Below are 17578 nucleotides of genomic sequence, written 5' to 3'. Positions count from 1 at the left end.
TTGTGAATGATGCGTGATTTTTAATTACAAGTAAACTGGGCATATGTTTCTGCATTATTTAAAGCTAAAGGGTGATCAGTGGAAATTTTTCTCTGTTAGTACTTTAATACTTTTTATATTTATTGGTTCACTACAACCTATGCCTCCCAGGTTCAAGAGATTCTCCTGTCTCAGCCACCTGAGTAGCTAAGACCACAGGCACGCACTACCATGTCCGGCTAATTTTGTATCTTTAATAGAGACGGGGTTTCACCGTGTCGGCCATGCCAGTCTTGAACTCCTGATCTCAACCGATCTGCCTGTCTTGGCCTGCCAAAGTTCTGGGATTACAAGCGTGAACCACTGCACCCAGCCTTATTATAATTGTTATTATTTAAATCTCTTTTGCTCTCTCTTTCGAGAGAGACCACATCATATTCAGTTGCATCCATTTATTTATTCATCATCTGCCTCCTGGGCTTGAGATCCTCCTGCCTCAGTCTCCCAAGTAACTGGGACTACAGGCTCACACCACTATGCTTGGCTAATGTTTGTACGTTTTAGAGAGACAGGCTATTGCCATGTTGCCTAGGCTGGTCTCAAACTCCTGGGCTCAGACAATCCACCTGCCTTCGCCTCCCAAAGCACTGGGATTATAGACATGAGCCACCACGCCCAGCCCCAAGTACTTTTATACAAAATGCAAACACTATTCTTCCATCATAAAAGTGACACCACAGCTTCTGTAAAGTTTTGCCCGGTAGTACATACAATTACCTTGGGTACACTTTTTGATGTTAAAATGTATCTTATTATTATGAAACAGTTTTTTCCATTATATTAACTACTTTTACAACAACGCAAATAAGTTATTTTACAAACCATTTAGAAATTTATTTACTATGGTCCCAATAATGTAAAATATATTAATGCTTATTATATTCAGATAAAGTATACACTTGGAAACTGCATATTTATGACTTATAGAAATTTAAATAAATTATATAAATTATATGCTCAATTTTTAGGTATATAGTCTTAAATTAAGCTTAAATATAAATTCTCAAGATAAATTAACAGTTCAGGGCTTCATAATTTGAAATCCGTGGAACATGACATTGGAGACAACAGAATTCTGGTGGAAATCTTAGGTGGAATTTGCTGAACCTTTTTTTTTTGAGATGGAGTCTTGCTCTGTCGCCCAGCCTGGAGTGCAGAGGTGTGATCTCAGCTCACTGCAAGCTCCGTCTCCCGGGTTCACGCCATTCTCCTGCCTCAGCCTCCCAAGTAGCTGGGACTACAGGCGCCCGGCTCATTTTTTGTATTTTTAGTAGAGATGGCGTTTCACCATGTTAGCCATGATGGTCTCAATCTTCTGCCCTCGTGATCCACCCGCCTCAGCCTCCCAAAGTGAAACTTTTTTTTTTTTGAATAGAGATGAGATCTTGCAATATTGCCTAAGCTGGTCTCAAACTCCTTGCCTTAAGGGATCCTCCCACCTCAGCCTCCCAAAGTGCTGAGATTACAAATGTGAACGACTATATCCAAGTGAAACTTCTTGAGATAGTTACGTAATTTTTAAATCTGATGGTGTAGAAGTTAGACGAACTGAATAAATATTAAATATTAGATCAAGTTTCTCAAGTTTACCTTAAAGTATAAAGATTTATGTTAAAGCACTGATTTTCACAAAATAACATCAGTGTGAAATTTGAAAAGAAGTCAAATATTTTATTTCATATATCTGGGAAATGAGGTGCTTTAGTCAACTGAATCTGCCCAAAACTAAGAAGCATTCATTAAAAACTACTCATAGAAATTATAAAAACAGAAGATATCAATAGAATACGTTCTATACAGAATACGACAATCATATACTACTCTTTTTTTGATCATAAGAAATGTACTTACTAAGCCAGGTGCGGTGGCTCACGCCTATAATACCAGCACTTTGGGAGGCCACGGCCAGTGGATCAGTTAAAGCTAGAGTTTGAGACCAGCCTGGGCAACATGGCCAAACGCCATCTCTACTAAAAATACAAAACTGAGCCAGACATGGCATGCACCTGTAATCCCAGCTACTCCGAAGGATGAGACAGGAGGATCGTTTGAACCCAGGAGGCGGAGGTTGCAGTGAGCCGCAATCATGCCACTGCACTCCAACCTGGGTGACAGAGCAAGACTCCACCTCAAAAAGAAAAAAAAAAAAAAAAAAAAGTCGGTCGTGGTGGTTCAGACCTGTAATCTCAGCACTTTGGAAGGCCGAGGTGGGCGGATTATGAGGTCAGGAGATCGAGACCATCGTGGCCAATATGGTGTTAAACATGCAAAAATTTGGCTGGACGCGGTGGCTCACGCCTGTAATCCCAACACTTTGGGAGGCCGAGGCGGGTGGATCACGAGGTCAGGAGATCGAGACCATCCTGGCTAACATGGTGAAACCCCGTCTCTACTAAAAATACAACAAATTAGCTGGGCGTGGTGGTGGGTGCCTGTAATCCCAGCTACCGGGGAGGCTGAGGCAGGAGAATGGCGTGAATCCGGGAGGCTGCGCTTGCAGTGAGCCTAGATGGCACCACTGCACTCCAGCCCGGGCGACAGAGCAAGACTCCATCTCAAAAACAAAAACAAAACAAAACAAAACAAAAATACAAAAATCAGCCGGGCATGGTGTAATGTGTTTGTAATCCCAGCTACTCAGGAGCCTGAGGCAGGAGAATTGCTTGAACCCAGAAGGTGGAGGCTGCAGTGAGCTGAGATCGCGCCACTGCACTCCAGCCTGGGAGACAGAGCGAGACTCCGTCTCAAAACAAAACAAAACAAAACAAAACAAAACAAAACAAAAGTACTTACTAAATTTTAGTATCAAAACAACAACAAATTATGTATGTTTTGAGGAAAGAAATCTTATTAAATCTTCATTTTGACTGAGTTCTATGTAAATTAAAATTCACTATAAGAACTATTTTTTGGTATAAAAGTTCATCTGCCCAAAAGTGTTCAGGAGATAACCTGAGATTTTAGAATAGAAATGTAAACAATCAAAACCAAGTTTCCTGAAACTTGCATTAAAATATTAGAAATATTGATAATTCTGAAATGTCATTTTGCCACTATTATTCATATTAACCAAAATATTAGAGAAGTAATATTTCAGACTAGAAGAGGAAAAAATATCTGAATACAATTCAAAAATAATCATTGATAATTTTTTTAAAAGTGGGTCTACAAATAGCAGTAATTCCTCAAAATGAAATGCATAATTGGCACATCAAGTATTTTGTCTGCAGGCAATTCTGCACATTTTAGGTCAAATATGTGGTCCCTTCAAGAGAGTCCTTGACTTCTCATTTCTCCGGGGACCCTTCCATGGCACTGGTCCACTTTGTACGAAAAATGGTGAAAGCTGACTTCAATGTGCCGTCACCACTCTGCTGGGAAAAACAGACGAAGATGGCCCAGAGAAAACCACAGACTCCAGTGTAAGCTGTTCTCCACTGAACAGGAACAAGGCTGAAGTTGGTCAGCTGGAACAGAGACAGAGAGTTCGTTAGGGCCACATGGAAACCAAAGCCCTGAGTTAATATTACTGAGTAGGCGGAACTTACCTGTACAAAGGGCCAGTACACCAGTCCGCTCTGGAATTAAAAAAAAAAAAAAAAACAGCAACAACTTTATTAGAATGCCTTTTATTTTTTATTTATTTTATTTTTTATTTTTTGAGACAGGGTCTCATCCTGTTGCCCAGACGGGAGTGCAGTGGTGTAATCTTAGCTCACTGCAACCTCTGGCTCCTGGGTTCAAGCAATTCTCGTGCCTCTGTCTCCTGAGTATCTGCGATTACAGGCGCACACCACCTCACTGGGCTAATTTTTGTATTTTTAGTAGAGATGGGTTTTCACCATGTTGGCCAGGCTGGTCTCCAACCCCCGACCTCAGGTGATCCGCCCACCTTGGCCTGGGATTACAGGTGTGAGCCACTATACCCGGCCTAGCATACCTTTTAACCACACAAAACAGTTGCATAGTTCATTCCATAAAAGAGTAAGAAATACTAGGCCTACTAGATGCCGAGGTAGTATTACATTTCAGACTAAGCTGATTAAATTAGACTACTTAAGGCCTCTAGAGTGAGGGGGTTGGGGAATTGTGGGGAAAAAAGCTATTAGGTACAAGACATTTGTATTAATTATATTTTTAACACCAGAATGAAAGGTCTACTAGAATCAGTACCAATTCTGGAAGACAGCTGCTTTGGAAATGACAACATATATTTATGCATTGCCATTTCCTGGTTACCATGAAAAAATGATGCAGGAATATATTTGTAAATACAGAATCATCAATGAATGCTTTAGTTTTTATTTTTCTAATTTAATTTTTTTTTTTTTTTGAGACATGGAATCTCTGTGTTGCCCAGGCTGGTCTTGAACTCCTAGGCAAAAGTAATAGCCCACCGCAGCCTCCTAAAGTGCTGGGATTATAGGCGTGAGTCACCTCACCCTGCCAAATTATTTTATTTATTTATTTATTCATTTATTTATTTATTTATCTTGAGATAGAGTCTCATTCTGTTGCCTAGGTTGGTATGCAGTGGCAAGATCTCGGCTCACTGCAACCTCTGCCTACCAGGTTCAAACGATTCTCTTGCCTCAACCTCCTGAGTAGCTGGGATCACAGACGCCTGCCACCATGCCTGGCTAATTTTTGTATTTTTAGTAGAGACAAGGTTTCACCATGTTGGCCAGGCTGGTCTTGAACTCCTGACCTCAGGTGATCTGCCTGCCTCAGCCTCCCAAAGGATTACAGCCATGAGCCACTGTGCCCAGCCTTGAATTGTTAATACTATATACCAAACCATTGTTTATGGAATGATTTTCTAATAATATATTCAAATCATGTGATGCTATAGAACAAGTGTAGCTGAAATTTTCCTATATTACAAAGTATCTTAGATAGACATTTTAACAAACTTTATCCTATACAGTCTGATGAAAAAGTCACCATTATGAATTTTTTTTTTAAAAAGTCTTGGTATGTAAATTATACCTCAAAAAAAGGCTAGAAGTTTTTAAAATAGTCCTTAAAAGTGGTATTATAGACTTATTTTCTTCTTTTCACTAATTTGTATTTCTGAAGTTTCTAAAATGAACAATTGCAATAAAAGTTTTATAATATTTATGTTTATATTGAAAAGTAGATATTACATATAATGTGTATATGTGTGTGTGTGTATATATATATGTTTTGTTTTGTTTTTTTTGAGGCAGAGTTTCGCTCTTGTTGCCCAGGCTGGAGTGCAATGGTGCAATCTCGGCTCACTGCAACCTCCACCTCCCGGGTTCAAACGATTCTCCTGCCTCAGCCTCCGAGTAGCTGGGATTACAGGTGCACACAACTACGCCCGACTAATTTTTTCTATTTTTAGTAGAGACAGGGTTTTGCAATATTGGCTAGGCTGGTCTTGAACTCCTGACCTCAGGTGATCTGCCTGCCTCGGCCTCCCAATGTGCTGGGATTACAGGTGTGAACCACCGCACCTGAACATAATGTATATTTTTATTTATTTGTTTATTTATTTATTTATTTTTTGAGATGGACTTTCGCTCTTGTTGTGCATCTCAAATTCCCGACCTCAGACGATCTGCCAACCTCAGACTCCCAAACTGCTGGGGTTACAGGCATGAGACACTGAGCCTGGCCCTTAATTTTTAAATATACTTTAAACACAAAATATACCCCTATAATCCCAGCACTTTGGGAGGCAAAGGCGGGGGATCACTTGAAGTGGGGAGTTTGAGACCAGCCTGACCAACATGGAGAAACCCTGTCTCTACTAAAAACACAAAAATTAGCAGGGCGTGATGGCAGGAACCTGTAATCCCAGCTACTCAAGAGGCTGAAGCCGGAGAATCGCTTGAACCCGGGAGGCGGAGGTTGTAGTGAGCCAAGAGTGCACCATGGAACTCCAGCTGGGGCAACAGAACAAGACTCTGTCTTAAAAAAAAAAAAAAAAAAAAAAAAAAAAAAGAATTTAAAACTTTAGCAAAAATAATCAAAAGACTAAACTCATTCAAACACGGCTTTCCTTTTTTTTTTTTTTTTTTTTTCTTAATAGAGACGAGGCCTCACTATGTGGGCCAGGTTGGTCTTGAACTCCCGGCCCCAAGCAATCCTCCCACCTCTGCCTCCCAAAGTGTTAGGATTACAGGCGTGAGCCACTGTGCCTGTCCATGGCTTTATTTCTTATGGCTGTGTTTTTTTCTTGTCAGAATGTAGTATCATGCAGTAGTATGTTTTGTTCTCAAACCATTCCCTCACCAAAAGAAATCAGGATGCCTCAGACAATTGGCTGATTGTAGGGCCAGGGCAGGGCAGGGGCAAGGTACAAGATGGTTCTGGAACATACTGTCATGCCAGAAAGGAAGTGGCTTATGAAAGAAGAAAAGGAGAAAGAAGACGGGTGATGTCACAGGACACAGGAACCAGCTTGGAGGGACTCCCACTGGCTGAATCTGGGACATGTGAGCACTAAAAATAATTAAACACTGCCATGAACTCTCCTCTGTGCTTCGGCAATCTCCCTCTGAATAGCCCAAAGGCATCTCGAATTCAACATTTCCCAAACTGAACTCACCTCATTTTTTTTTGTTTGTTTGTTTTGTTTTGTTTGTTGAGACGGAGTCTTGCTCTGTCACCCAGACTGGAGTGCAGTGGTGTAGTCTCGGGTCACTGAAATCTCCGCCTCCCAGGTTCAAGTGATTCCCCTTCCTCAGCCTCCTGACTAGCTGGGATGACCAGCGCATGCCACCATACCTGGCTAATTTTTTGTATTTTTCAGGAGAGAACGGGTTTCACCATTTTGGTCAGGCTGGTCTCGAACTCCTGACTTCAAGTGACCCTCTCGCCTCGGCCTCCCAAAGTGCTGAGATTACAGGCATGAGCCACCATGCCAGGCCAGTTTTATTTTTTTAAATACAGACAGGGTCTTGCTGTGTTGCCCAAGCTGGTCTCAAACTCCTAACCTCAAGGGATCCTCCTGCCTCAGCCTCCCAAAGTGTTAGGATTACAGGCATGAGCCACCACACCCAATGTGCTTTTTTATTTCTTATGTGAACTTGGTTACGATAACTCCCAACTTTGGTTTCCTTTGCTGCCATTACCTAACCGTGAAGTTCAAGATCCTCAGCTCCAGGCGTTCAACAGTCTCCAGGATCCAAACTCATTCCAGGTTGCTCAACAAATACTCTGTGAACACCAAACTGCCTGTGGTTTCTCCCCTCCAGGCATACCATGGTGCTTCACACATTGTCACCTCTACTCAGACCTTCTGCCCCTGGAATGCCCTGTCCCCCAGTATGTGCATAACTCCAGATCCTTTTTTTAATTTTAGTTTTTCAAGTGATTCTCCTGCCGCAGCCTTCCAGGTAGGTGGGAATACAGGCTTGTGCCATCATACCCTGCTATTTTTTTGTAGTTTCAGTGGAGACAGGGTTTCACCATGTTAGCCAAGATGGTCTCGATCTCCTGACCTTGTGATCCACCCGCCTCTACCTCCCAAAGTGTTGGGATTACAGGCATGAACCACTGCCCCTGGCCCTTGCTCTTTTAAAAAAGAAAAAGAGTTAGATGTACATATCTCCATAGACTTTACAACACAATGGAAAAACTTGTTCCTTTTTCCAAAATAAAACAGAAGAAGTGGCTGGGCATGGTGGTTCACACCTGTAATCCCAGAACTTTGGGAGGCTGAGGCAGGCGGATCACCTGAGGTCAGGAGTTCAAGACCAACCTGGCCAACATAGTGAAACCCTATCTTTACTGAAAAATACAAAAAATTAGCTGGATGTGGTGGTGCAAGTCTGTAATTCCAGCTACTCAGGAGGCTGAGGCTGGAGAATTGCTTGAAGCAAGGAGGCGGAGGTTGCAGAGAGCCGAAGTGGTGCCACTGTACTCCAGCCTAGGGGACAGAGCAAGACTCCATCTAAAAATAAAAAACCACACACACAAAACAAACAGAAGAAAATCACATTTGGTTATCACCATGGGGTCCTCAATTTCTGCCCTAAGAGAAATCACAAGAGTTCTGAACACATTCCTTGTAGTTACTGTTCCTGAGTATGGAGGCTCAGGGGAAGCCTCTGACTTCAAACCTCTCCATCCTCTACCTCTAGCCATCAAGTAATTCTGGCTCAGGGACTTGGTACCATCCAACAGATGATGCTAGAAGCTATGGAGGTAATAGCTGGGTGTGGCTCAACACTGCTTTTGATAGGGAATGAAGAACATGTGAAGCTCTAGGCCAGTCTGTGAACATTCTGTAATCCCAAAGATTTACCTCCTTGTGATGAAGGCAATCAAACATGCTCTAGGGCAGAGATGAAAAGTATCCCTGACTTTGCCAGGCCTTAAGGACACTGTTCAATAAATATTAACGGAATCAATGAATAAATAGGTATTGGACTGGACTATACATATTTGTGCCGAGCAAACAGTAAAACCGCTGATTTGCTTCAAACCTTGGAACAACCCTTGGAAACCTTCTCCTTCGCTATCAATACCTTTGTGATGTTAAAGTTCTCTTCACCAGGACTCTGCAGAACGCTCACCTGAAAACACTGGCTCTGAATGTGGGAATGACTCCATTTAGCCACTCACAGTCTGCCGTCCCTATTTTGCAAACAGAATCCCAATTTACAGAATAAATTGTTATCACTTGGGCTGCAAAATTCACAAAATAAACTGTGATCATTAGTAAGAGTTAACAGAATAAAGTCAGAAATCATTGAGAACATTGAGATATTATTTCTTTTCTTTTTTTTTCTTTTTGAGATGGAGTCTTGCTGTGTTGACCAGCCTGGAGTGCAGTGGTGCGATCTCAGCTCACTGCAATCTCTGTCTCCAGGTTCAAGCGATTCTCCTGCCTCAGCCTGCTGAGTGGCTGGGATTACAGACATGCACCACTGTGACCAGCTATTTTTTGTATTTTTAGTAGAGATAGGGTTTCACCATATTGGCCAGGCTAGTTTCAAACTCGTAACATCAAGTGATCCACCTGCCTCAGCCTCCCAAGTGTTGGGATTACAGGCGTGAGCCACCAAGCCTGGCCCAGAGACATTATTTCTTTCCAATTCATGAGAAGTACAGATACTCTTAGACCCTCTCCTCATACATCTATCAAAATAACTTGAAGATTTCTCTGTCAAAATATTGGACCCTTCTGCCAACCAAACTGGAGCTCTAATTTAGGAATAGTTTAACAGAAATGGACTTAATGTTGAGGTGGGAGAATTGATGGAGCAAGAGCACAGGAGTTTGAGGCCAGCCTGGGCTACATAGTAAGACTCTCTCCACCAAAAAATGTAAAAATAATAAACTGGGTGTGGTGGCACATGCCTGTAGTCTCAGCTACTCAGGAGGCTGAGGTGGGAGGATCACATGAGCTCAGGAGGTCCAGGCTGCAGGGAGCCATGATCATGCCCCTGCATTCTAGCTTTGGTGACAGAATGAGACCCTGTCTCAAAAACAATTTTTTTAATTAAAAAAAAAATTATATATACACACACATATATACACACACACACACAAAGAATCCTGATATGATTATACAAATGTATCAAATTATCATGTGTATACTGACAATATGTACATATATGTGTCAATTAAAAGATTTTTAAATATTTATAAATATATACACAGAAAAATACTTTCTGTATATGTGTATATATATGTGTGTGTGTGTGTGTGTGTGTATATATATATATATATACACACACCAAAAAACATACTGATGACATTTTCAAATGCCTGACTTACCAGATAGGTATTCCAGAATTTCTGTTTCAGGTCCAAAAATATGTCATCCTTTTCCTGGAGAATGCTCATACCTATTTGCAAAACACCAAAAGAATTTTAAAAGATTCAGTAGGGTACCGTATAACAGTGCATGTTTCAGTTTTCCATTTCAAAATGCGAAGTAACCATCACTATCATCCATCAATACGACCCTTCTGATCCAACAGTGAAAAGAGAACATAGTCAGGCGCGGTGGCTCAAGCCTGTAATCCCAGCATTTTGGGAGGCCGACGCAGGCAGATTGCTTGAGTCCAGGAGTTTAGAGACCAGCCTGGGCAACAGGGCAAAACCCCATCCCTACAAAAAATACAAAAATTAGCCAGGTGTGGTGGCGTGCCTGTAGTCATAGCTACTCAGGAGGCTGAAGTGGGAGGATTGCTTAAGCCTGGGAAGTGGAGGCTGCAGTGAGCTGTGATCATGACACTGCACTCCAGCCTGGGCAACACAGCAAGACCCTATCTCAAAAAAAAAAAAAAAAAAAAGAACAGAAAATAGAACATAATCTCCACTCTAAAACTAGATAAATTTTAAAGGAATGATAAATACGAAGTGAGAATAGCAGAGTATAAAAGTTATAGCAGAACAATTATTTTTTCAAAAACTATAGCAATTCACAAAAAGAATCAAGTTACAATAGTAGGCCTATTGGTTACTTTTCTCTAACTTCCAAACATTTTGTGAAATGTCGAACATTTGAACATTTTGAAATTTTAATTTCTATCTTTTAAAAAAAAGCTAGTGGACTGGTTGTGGTGGCTCACACCTATAATCCCAGCACTTTGGGAGGCTGAGGCGGGTGGCTCACCTGAGGTTGGGAGTTTGAGACCAGCCTGACTAACATGGAGAAACTCCGTCTCTACTAAAAATACAAAATTAGCCCCGCGTGGTGGTGCATGCCTGTTAATTCCAGCTTCTCAGGAGGCTGAGGCAGAAGGATCACTTGAACCCAGGATTTGGAGGTTGCAGTCAGCTGAGATCACACCACTGCCTCCTGACTGGGTGACAGAGCAAGAATCCATCTCAAAAATATAAAAATAAAAAAAGGCTAGTGGACCCAAATACTCTGGCAACTACAAATTTCCCATCAGTATTACCCTATTCAAAATTTGAAAGTGGAACACCAATTCAGCCTTCCTAAAAACACTTTGAAAACGTTGATCTGCAACATTCCTGAAGAGAAATTCACAGCCTGGGCAATATATCAAGACCTTGTCTCCACAAAACAATTTAAAAACCAGCCAGGTATAGGGCTGCGCGCCTGCGGTCCCAACTACTCCAGAGGCAGAAGTGAGAGGATTGCTTGAGCCCAGGAGGTTGAGGCTGCAATGAGATGTGATCACATCACTGCACTTCAGCCTGAGGGAATAGAGTGAGACCCTGTCTCAGAAAAAGAAAAGGAAAAAAGAAAAATGAAATTCAGGTAGCAAGGCAAAGCTCTCCTATTTTAGAAGGGGTTGTAAACTGAGAGTACTTTAAAAATTCTTTCCAAACCCCAATTAGGAGGTAGGGGAAATAAGAGCCTTATTAGTTAATTACAGAAGATTCTTACATGACCCAGCAAAATATTGGTAATACTGTGTTCCATTTACCTAGCACTAATTAAATGCTAAGTACTTTATGCGCCTCATTTCATGTGTCCCTCCTTACAATTCGCTAAGGTAGGTAGAGTTACAAAGGAGGAAGAGAGCTTAGAGAGGTTAATAGCAGACGGAATTCAACCCAAGTGTCTGATTCCTAAGCCAGAGTTGTTAATCTGTTACAACTCTGGTTCCCCAAGGTGATCCCAGCACAAAGATCATCTGATTGGTGCAATTTCCATGTAGAGCCTCATGCAAACCTCTAATCCATCCCCTTCCACTTCCCCCTTCATGGAAATTTGAGGTGAGGCAAACTGAACCAGAAAAACTGAAAACTGGCTGGGCGAGGTGGCTCACGCCTGTAATCCCAGCACTTTGGGAGGCCAAGATGAGCAGATCACTTGAGGTCAGGAGTTGGAGGCCAGTCTGGCCAACATGGTGAAACCCCGTCTTCATTAAAAACGCAAAAATTAGCCGGGCGTGGTGGTGTGCATCTGTAATCCCAGTCCCTCCGTAGGCTGAGGCAGGAGAATCGCTTGAACCTGGAGATGGAGGTTGCAGTGAGCTGAAATCGGGCCACTACACACTACAGCCTGGGTGATAAAGCGAGACTCTGTCTCCAAAAAAAAAAAAAAAAAAAGAAAAAGAAAAAGAGGACAATCTCACTAGTTGTTTCAGGATTAAATGGGATTCTGGTCCTCTACCCCTTCAATAGTGTACAAGGCTTCTGTAACAGGTGCTAGGAAGCTGTTTGCAAATCTAGTCTGGAAATCACACCCTGGGACCAGGCAAAGACCTTCTGATAAAACAGGAGGCCCTAGCTCTCAGGCTGTCTGTCCTCCTGACCCACTGATCCCATGAGCCATGTAGTTGGCCGCAATGACAATAGGCAACCAGGTGGTTTGTGTTTCTGGTGGGGTCTGTAGAGAAAGGAAGTGAATCCAACTCCTCAAAATAAGGTTCAAGGGGCAGGGTAGCTCTCTTCAAGATGGTGGCTTGTCTGACCTCAACCTGGTTTAGAAAGCACCAACAGCCCTTAGGAGAAGTTCCCTCCCATTTGGGGGAAAATCTGTGTTCCCCAATCCCAAGGTCAGGCTTAAGACCCATAGAGATTTTCTCCCCAGTTACCCACCCCATCCCCTTCAAGGCTATAGAAATTGCAATGATGATAGAGGCCACAGGGCCCCTTCTGTAAGAAGACAGAGGATCTCCAAAGATCACAAGAATTTAACCAACTTGAGCAATCAGCCTGTTTTACAGCCTCCTGTCCTCAACCTGTTCTTCCCCAACCCTGGGTGGAATGAGGTCACCCTGTTTGTTTAAACCAGCTCCGAAGTGACCCCAGGTTACTTATAGATGAACCCAAGTTAACTCTCCTCATTTCCATGCTAAAGTCTTCACCCCGGGAGAAGCTATAGCTTCATGACTATAACCTATGTAACCTACGCAATCTTTGTGCTAGCCTCATGACTCACTGGGACTCCTACTCTGCATGCAATCACGCGCCCTCTCCTTTCTCCATCACCCCATAAAACCCTCCTGTCTCCTTCTCGGGGGGACACACTACTTTGGAGAACACGCCCAGTGTCTTCCTTACTTGTGCCAAGTAAAACTCCCATTGACCAAAACCTGCCTCTTGATGGAGTCATCTGGGACTCGTTAGGGGAATGAACCCCGGCATTTTTCAGGTAACATTTCCATTGTTCTTATTGTAGGCAGTAAAGAAGTTTTCCACAGTCAAGCCCCTGTCCCCCACACCCCAGGCCCGGGTCGCATTTTCTAAGGAGAGGGTTCCCTGAACCCTCACAGGTATACAGTCCTCCACGGCAAGGATCCAAGGTCCCTTGATGTCTTCCGTGGGACCCCCAGGGGAAAATCTTGTCACCAAAGCAGGACTAGGCCTGTGGGTATAAGTTTTCTGAAGATCCAGGCCCAACCTCACATTCCACCTGCTCTGCCCCCCAGGGTCATGGGTCCCCTTGCGTTTTGTTCCTGTGTTGGCCCCGGAGCCCCAGGCATGGATTTTCTGAAGAGCAGGTCGGTCCCTTCCCTGCCCCACGACTGGTTCATGGTCATGCAGCTGCTATGGCCTTGAACTGGGATCTCCTTTATTTTCCCGTGGGCCCTTTTCCAGGGGGAAAAGACCTCCCCAGCCTGCCAGCTCCAGCCTTGACCTACATCCAACCCCGGAGTCTGAGCCCCAACCCTAGCCCGTGACCCGGTGGACCTCTGGCTTCCCAATTTCCCGGCTCCCCAGCCAGTGCCCCCCGCAACTTCTCGAAATCAAACACCCCAGCCTCCAGCCCTTGCCCAGGCCCTCCAGTTCCCTGAAGCAGCCCCGGTCTCAGAGCCGCAGCTCCTACCCGGGTCCCCAGGCTCCTGCAGCGCCCTCCCTCCAGCCGCTTGATCCCGAGTCCCTGCCTCCAGTCCCCCAATAGCGGGTCCCACCCCCCAGGCCCCCTCCCGGCCCCTCACCGGTGTAGAAGGCCGAGACCGCGATGGGCGCACCGACCACCTGGTCGCAGAGCAACTTGGCCAGCACCGCGCGCGGCGCGCGGCCCGGGAGCGCACGCTCCAGCAGGCCCAGCCACACGTAGTTGAAGTTGGCGTGGAAGGTCACCGCCAACGTGGCCACGCGCCGTGTCTGGCGCCAGTCGGCCTCGCCGCCCTGCAGTCGCTGCTGCAGCGCGTCCCCGGCCGAGAATAGCGAGCCGTAGAGCAGCACGTTGGTGGGCCACGGGTGGCGCCGGGCCGCGCGCGACACTGCTGGCCACCAGCCCGCCATGTCGGCGCTGTGGGCGCCCGCGATCAGGAGCCGGCGTGGTCAGCAGCTTCCTGCACCGCGTCGGGGCCTCCTGGGCCTCCAGCAGCCCCTGAGCCCGCGCCGCCCGCACCTGCACCTGCCCCCTCCAGACGCTCCGGAGCGATTGGGCGCCCCGCGCACACCCAGCCCGCGCCGTCCAATCCAGAGGCCACGGGCCGTCGTGAGGGCTGAACATTTGAAAGGTGCCCGGCCCACCCCCATGCATGGGTCCATTCACACAAAATACCCAGAACAGGCAAAGCCACAGAGGCAGAAGTAATGGGGTTATTTATTTATTTGTATTAATTAATTAGATTTTTTGAGATGGAGTCTCGCTCTGTCGCCCAGGCTGGAGTGCAACGGCCCAATCTGGACTGACTGTAACCTCCGCCTCCCAGGTTCAAGAGATTCTCCTGTCTCAGTCTCCCTGGGACTACACGCGATTCTCCTGCCTCAGCCTTCTGAGTAGCTGGGACTACACGCGTGTGCCATCACACTCGACTAATTTTTGTATTTTTAGTGGAGACGGGGTTTCAACATGTTGGCCAGGCTGATCTCGAGTGATCCGCCTGTCTCGGCCTCCCAAAGTGCTGGGATTACAGGCGTGAGCCACCGCGCCCGGCCAAAAACATTTTGAAATTAGATAGGTGTGATGGTTACATGAATTTGTGAATATATTAAAAACCACTGAATTGTACACTAAAAAAAAGGGGTGCATTTGGCCGGGCGCAGTGGCACATGTCTGTAATCCGAGCACTTTGGGAGAATTAGGAGGATCCTTTGAGGGCAGGAGTTCCAGACCAGCCTGGGCAACATAGGAAGACCCCTGCTCTACGAAAAAAAAAAAAAAAAAAAGAGAAAAGTATTGTAATTAGCTTGTAGTGAGCCGAGATGGCGCCACTGCACTCCAGCCTGGGCAACAGAGCGAGACTCCCTCTCCAAAAAAAAAAAAAAAAAAAAAAAAAAGGAAAAAGAAACGAAGGGATAGCAAAACTCAGTCGCCAAAATGGCAATGTGTTTTAAATGTTTGCAGGCCACGAATTCACATTTGCAACACACGCAATACACTGAACTGATTGTGTGACTTCCTCTAGAGAGAATATCAAAAGTTACAATGCGAGGGCTTTTATGAATGCGAGATGAGGGCCCATGTGCCTTCTCCTCTTCAGTTTGTGCCTCAGTGATCATCACTTCCCAAAACATATCCTGAGCTCCCAGCTTCCAGGCACTGTCCCAAAAGTGGGGTGTTAGTGGGAACCCAAGCAACAGACACTGTAGAGTCTCTCACCTCATAGAACTCATTTTTCTCCTTGCTTCTTTTTTTCTTAATCTTTTTTTTTTTTTTTTTTTGTGATAGGATCTTACCCTGTTTCCCAGGCTGGAGTGCAGTGATGCAATCATAGCTCACTGCAACCTTAAACTCCTGGGCTCAACAGATCTTCCTGCCTCAGCCTCCCGAGTAACTGGGACTACAGACACCTGCCACCATGCCCAGCTAGTTTTGTAATTTTTTTGTACAGACAGGGTCTCGTTGCCCAGGCTCGTCTTGAACTACTGGCTTCAAGTCATCCTCCTGCCTTGGACTCCCTAAGTGCTGCGATTATAGGCATGAGCCACCATGTCCGGCCTTTTCTGACCTTTTTTCCTACTCTTTCACAGTCACATCCAACCCTGTTCTCTTCTCTGTTTACCCTACTTTTATTCAGTTTTCAAATGTTTAACTTTTAATGATTGCATTTATTTATTTTTGAAAGAAGGGTCTCGCTGTGTTTCCCAGGTTAGTCTTGAACTCCAGGACTCAAGCGGTACTCCCACCTCAGCATCCCCAGTAGCTGGGACTACAGGCACATGCCACCAAACCCAGCTCTGATTTTTTTTTTTTTTTTTTTTTTTTTTGAGATGGAGTCTTGCTCTGTCACCCAGGCTGGAGTGCAGTGGCGTAATCTCGGCTCACTGCAAGCTCCGCCTCCCGGGTTCATGCCATTTTCCTGTCTCAGCCTCCCAAGTAACTGGGACTCCAGGTACCCACCACCACGTCCGACTAATTTTTTTTATTTTTGTATTTTTAGTAGAAACGGGGTTTCACCGTGTTAGCCAGGATGGTCTCGAACTCCTGACCTCATGATCTGCCCACTTCAGCCTCCCAAAATGCTGGGATTACAGGCATGATCCCCCCGCCTGGCCCTGATTTTTAACTTTTCTTTTGTTTGAGACAGACTCCTGTTGCCCAGGCTGGAGTACAGTGGTGTGATTTCAGCTCACTGCAACTTCTCCCTCCCAAGTTTAAGCGATTCTCCTGCCTCAGCCTCCCGAGTAGCTGGGACTACAGGCATGCACCACCATGCCTGGCTCATTTTGGTATTTTTAGTAGAGACAGGGTTTCGCTATGTGGGCCTGGCTGGTCTCCAACTCCTGTCCTCAGGTGATCCGCTGGCCTTGGCCTCCCAAAATGCTGGGATTACAGGTGTGAGCCACTGTGCCCGGCCTTGATTTTTAACTTTTAATTGTGAAATAACTACAGACTTTGAAAGAAGTTGCAAAAATAGTACAAAGAGTTACCACATACTCTTCACCCAAGCTTCCTGAACTATTGACATCTTACATGACCACAGTACGATGATCAAAACAAGGAAATAAGCACGGAGATCATACGCTTACCTAATCTACAGATCTTATTCAAATGATCACCAATCGTCACCCTTAGGTTCTCTGTTCCCAGTCTGGCCTCCAATCCCGGATTGCTTCACATTGTGTTGAACTGTCAAATGGCCTTAGTCTCCAAGCCAGACCACTAACCAGCTGTTCTGTAGGCTGTCCCTCAATTTATCAACCCAGTTGTTATGGGCTAAATGATGCCCTCCAAAATTCATATGTTGAAGCCCTAATTTCCAGTACCTCAGAAGGTGACTGTGTTTGAAGATAGGGCCTTTAAAATCGCAATGAAGTTAAAGTGAGACCTTTAGGATGGGCTCTAATCCAATCTGTCTGGTGTCCTTATAAGAAGAGGAAATTTGGGGCCATGCTCGGTGGCTCACACTGTAATCCCAGCACTTTAGGAGACCAAAGCAGGAGGCTCACTTGAGGTAGGAAGATCACTTAAGACCAGCCTGGCCAACATGGTGAAACCCTGTCTCCACTAAAAATACAAAAATTAGCTGGGTGTGGTGGCACACACCTGTAATCCCAACTACACACGAGGCTGAGGCCAGAGAATCGCTTGAACCTGGGAGGGGGAGGTTACAGTGAGCCGAGATCGAGCCACTCCACTATAGCCTGGGTGACAGAGCAAGATTCCGTCTCAAAAAAAAAAAAAAAAAGAGAGAGAGAAAATTTGGACACACAAAGAGGCACCACGGGCTGGGCG

The 17578-nt window shown here is 44.9% G+C and overlaps 1 protein-coding gene across 2 annotated transcripts; it reads right to left on the bottom strand.

The window, feature by feature from the left end:
* On the bottom strand, positions 1-14350 carry LOC103228790 (mpv17-like protein). Of its 2 annotated transcripts, XM_073015187.1 has the most exons (4): positions 13887-14335; positions 9796-9866; positions 3588-3617; positions 1-3506 (listed from the first exon to the last, which is right to left on the bottom strand). In XM_073015187.1, the coding sequence occupies exons 1-4, from the start codon at positions 14194-14196 to the stop codon at positions 3327-3329; spliced, it is 591 nt and encodes a 196-aa protein (XP_072871288.1). In that variant the 5' UTR covers positions 14197-14335; the 3' UTR covers positions 1-3326. The 2 variants fall into 2 exon arrangements, with proteins under 2 accessions (XP_072871288.1, XP_072871289.1); XM_073015188.1 differs by lacking the exon at positions 3588-3617 and having other exon boundaries at positions 13887-14350.
* Positions 14351-17578: the final 3228 nt, after the last annotated feature.

Source organism: Chlorocebus sabaeus, chromosome 5 (genome assembly GCF_047675955.1).
Source record: "Chlorocebus sabaeus isolate Y175 chromosome 5, mChlSab1.0.hap1, whole genome shotgun sequence".
NCBI lineage: Eukaryota > Metazoa > Chordata > Mammalia > Primates > Cercopithecidae > Chlorocebus > Chlorocebus sabaeus.
The sequence above is the reverse complement of the archived record's forward strand: the minus strand, read 5'-3'. Positions and strand labels throughout refer to the sequence as shown.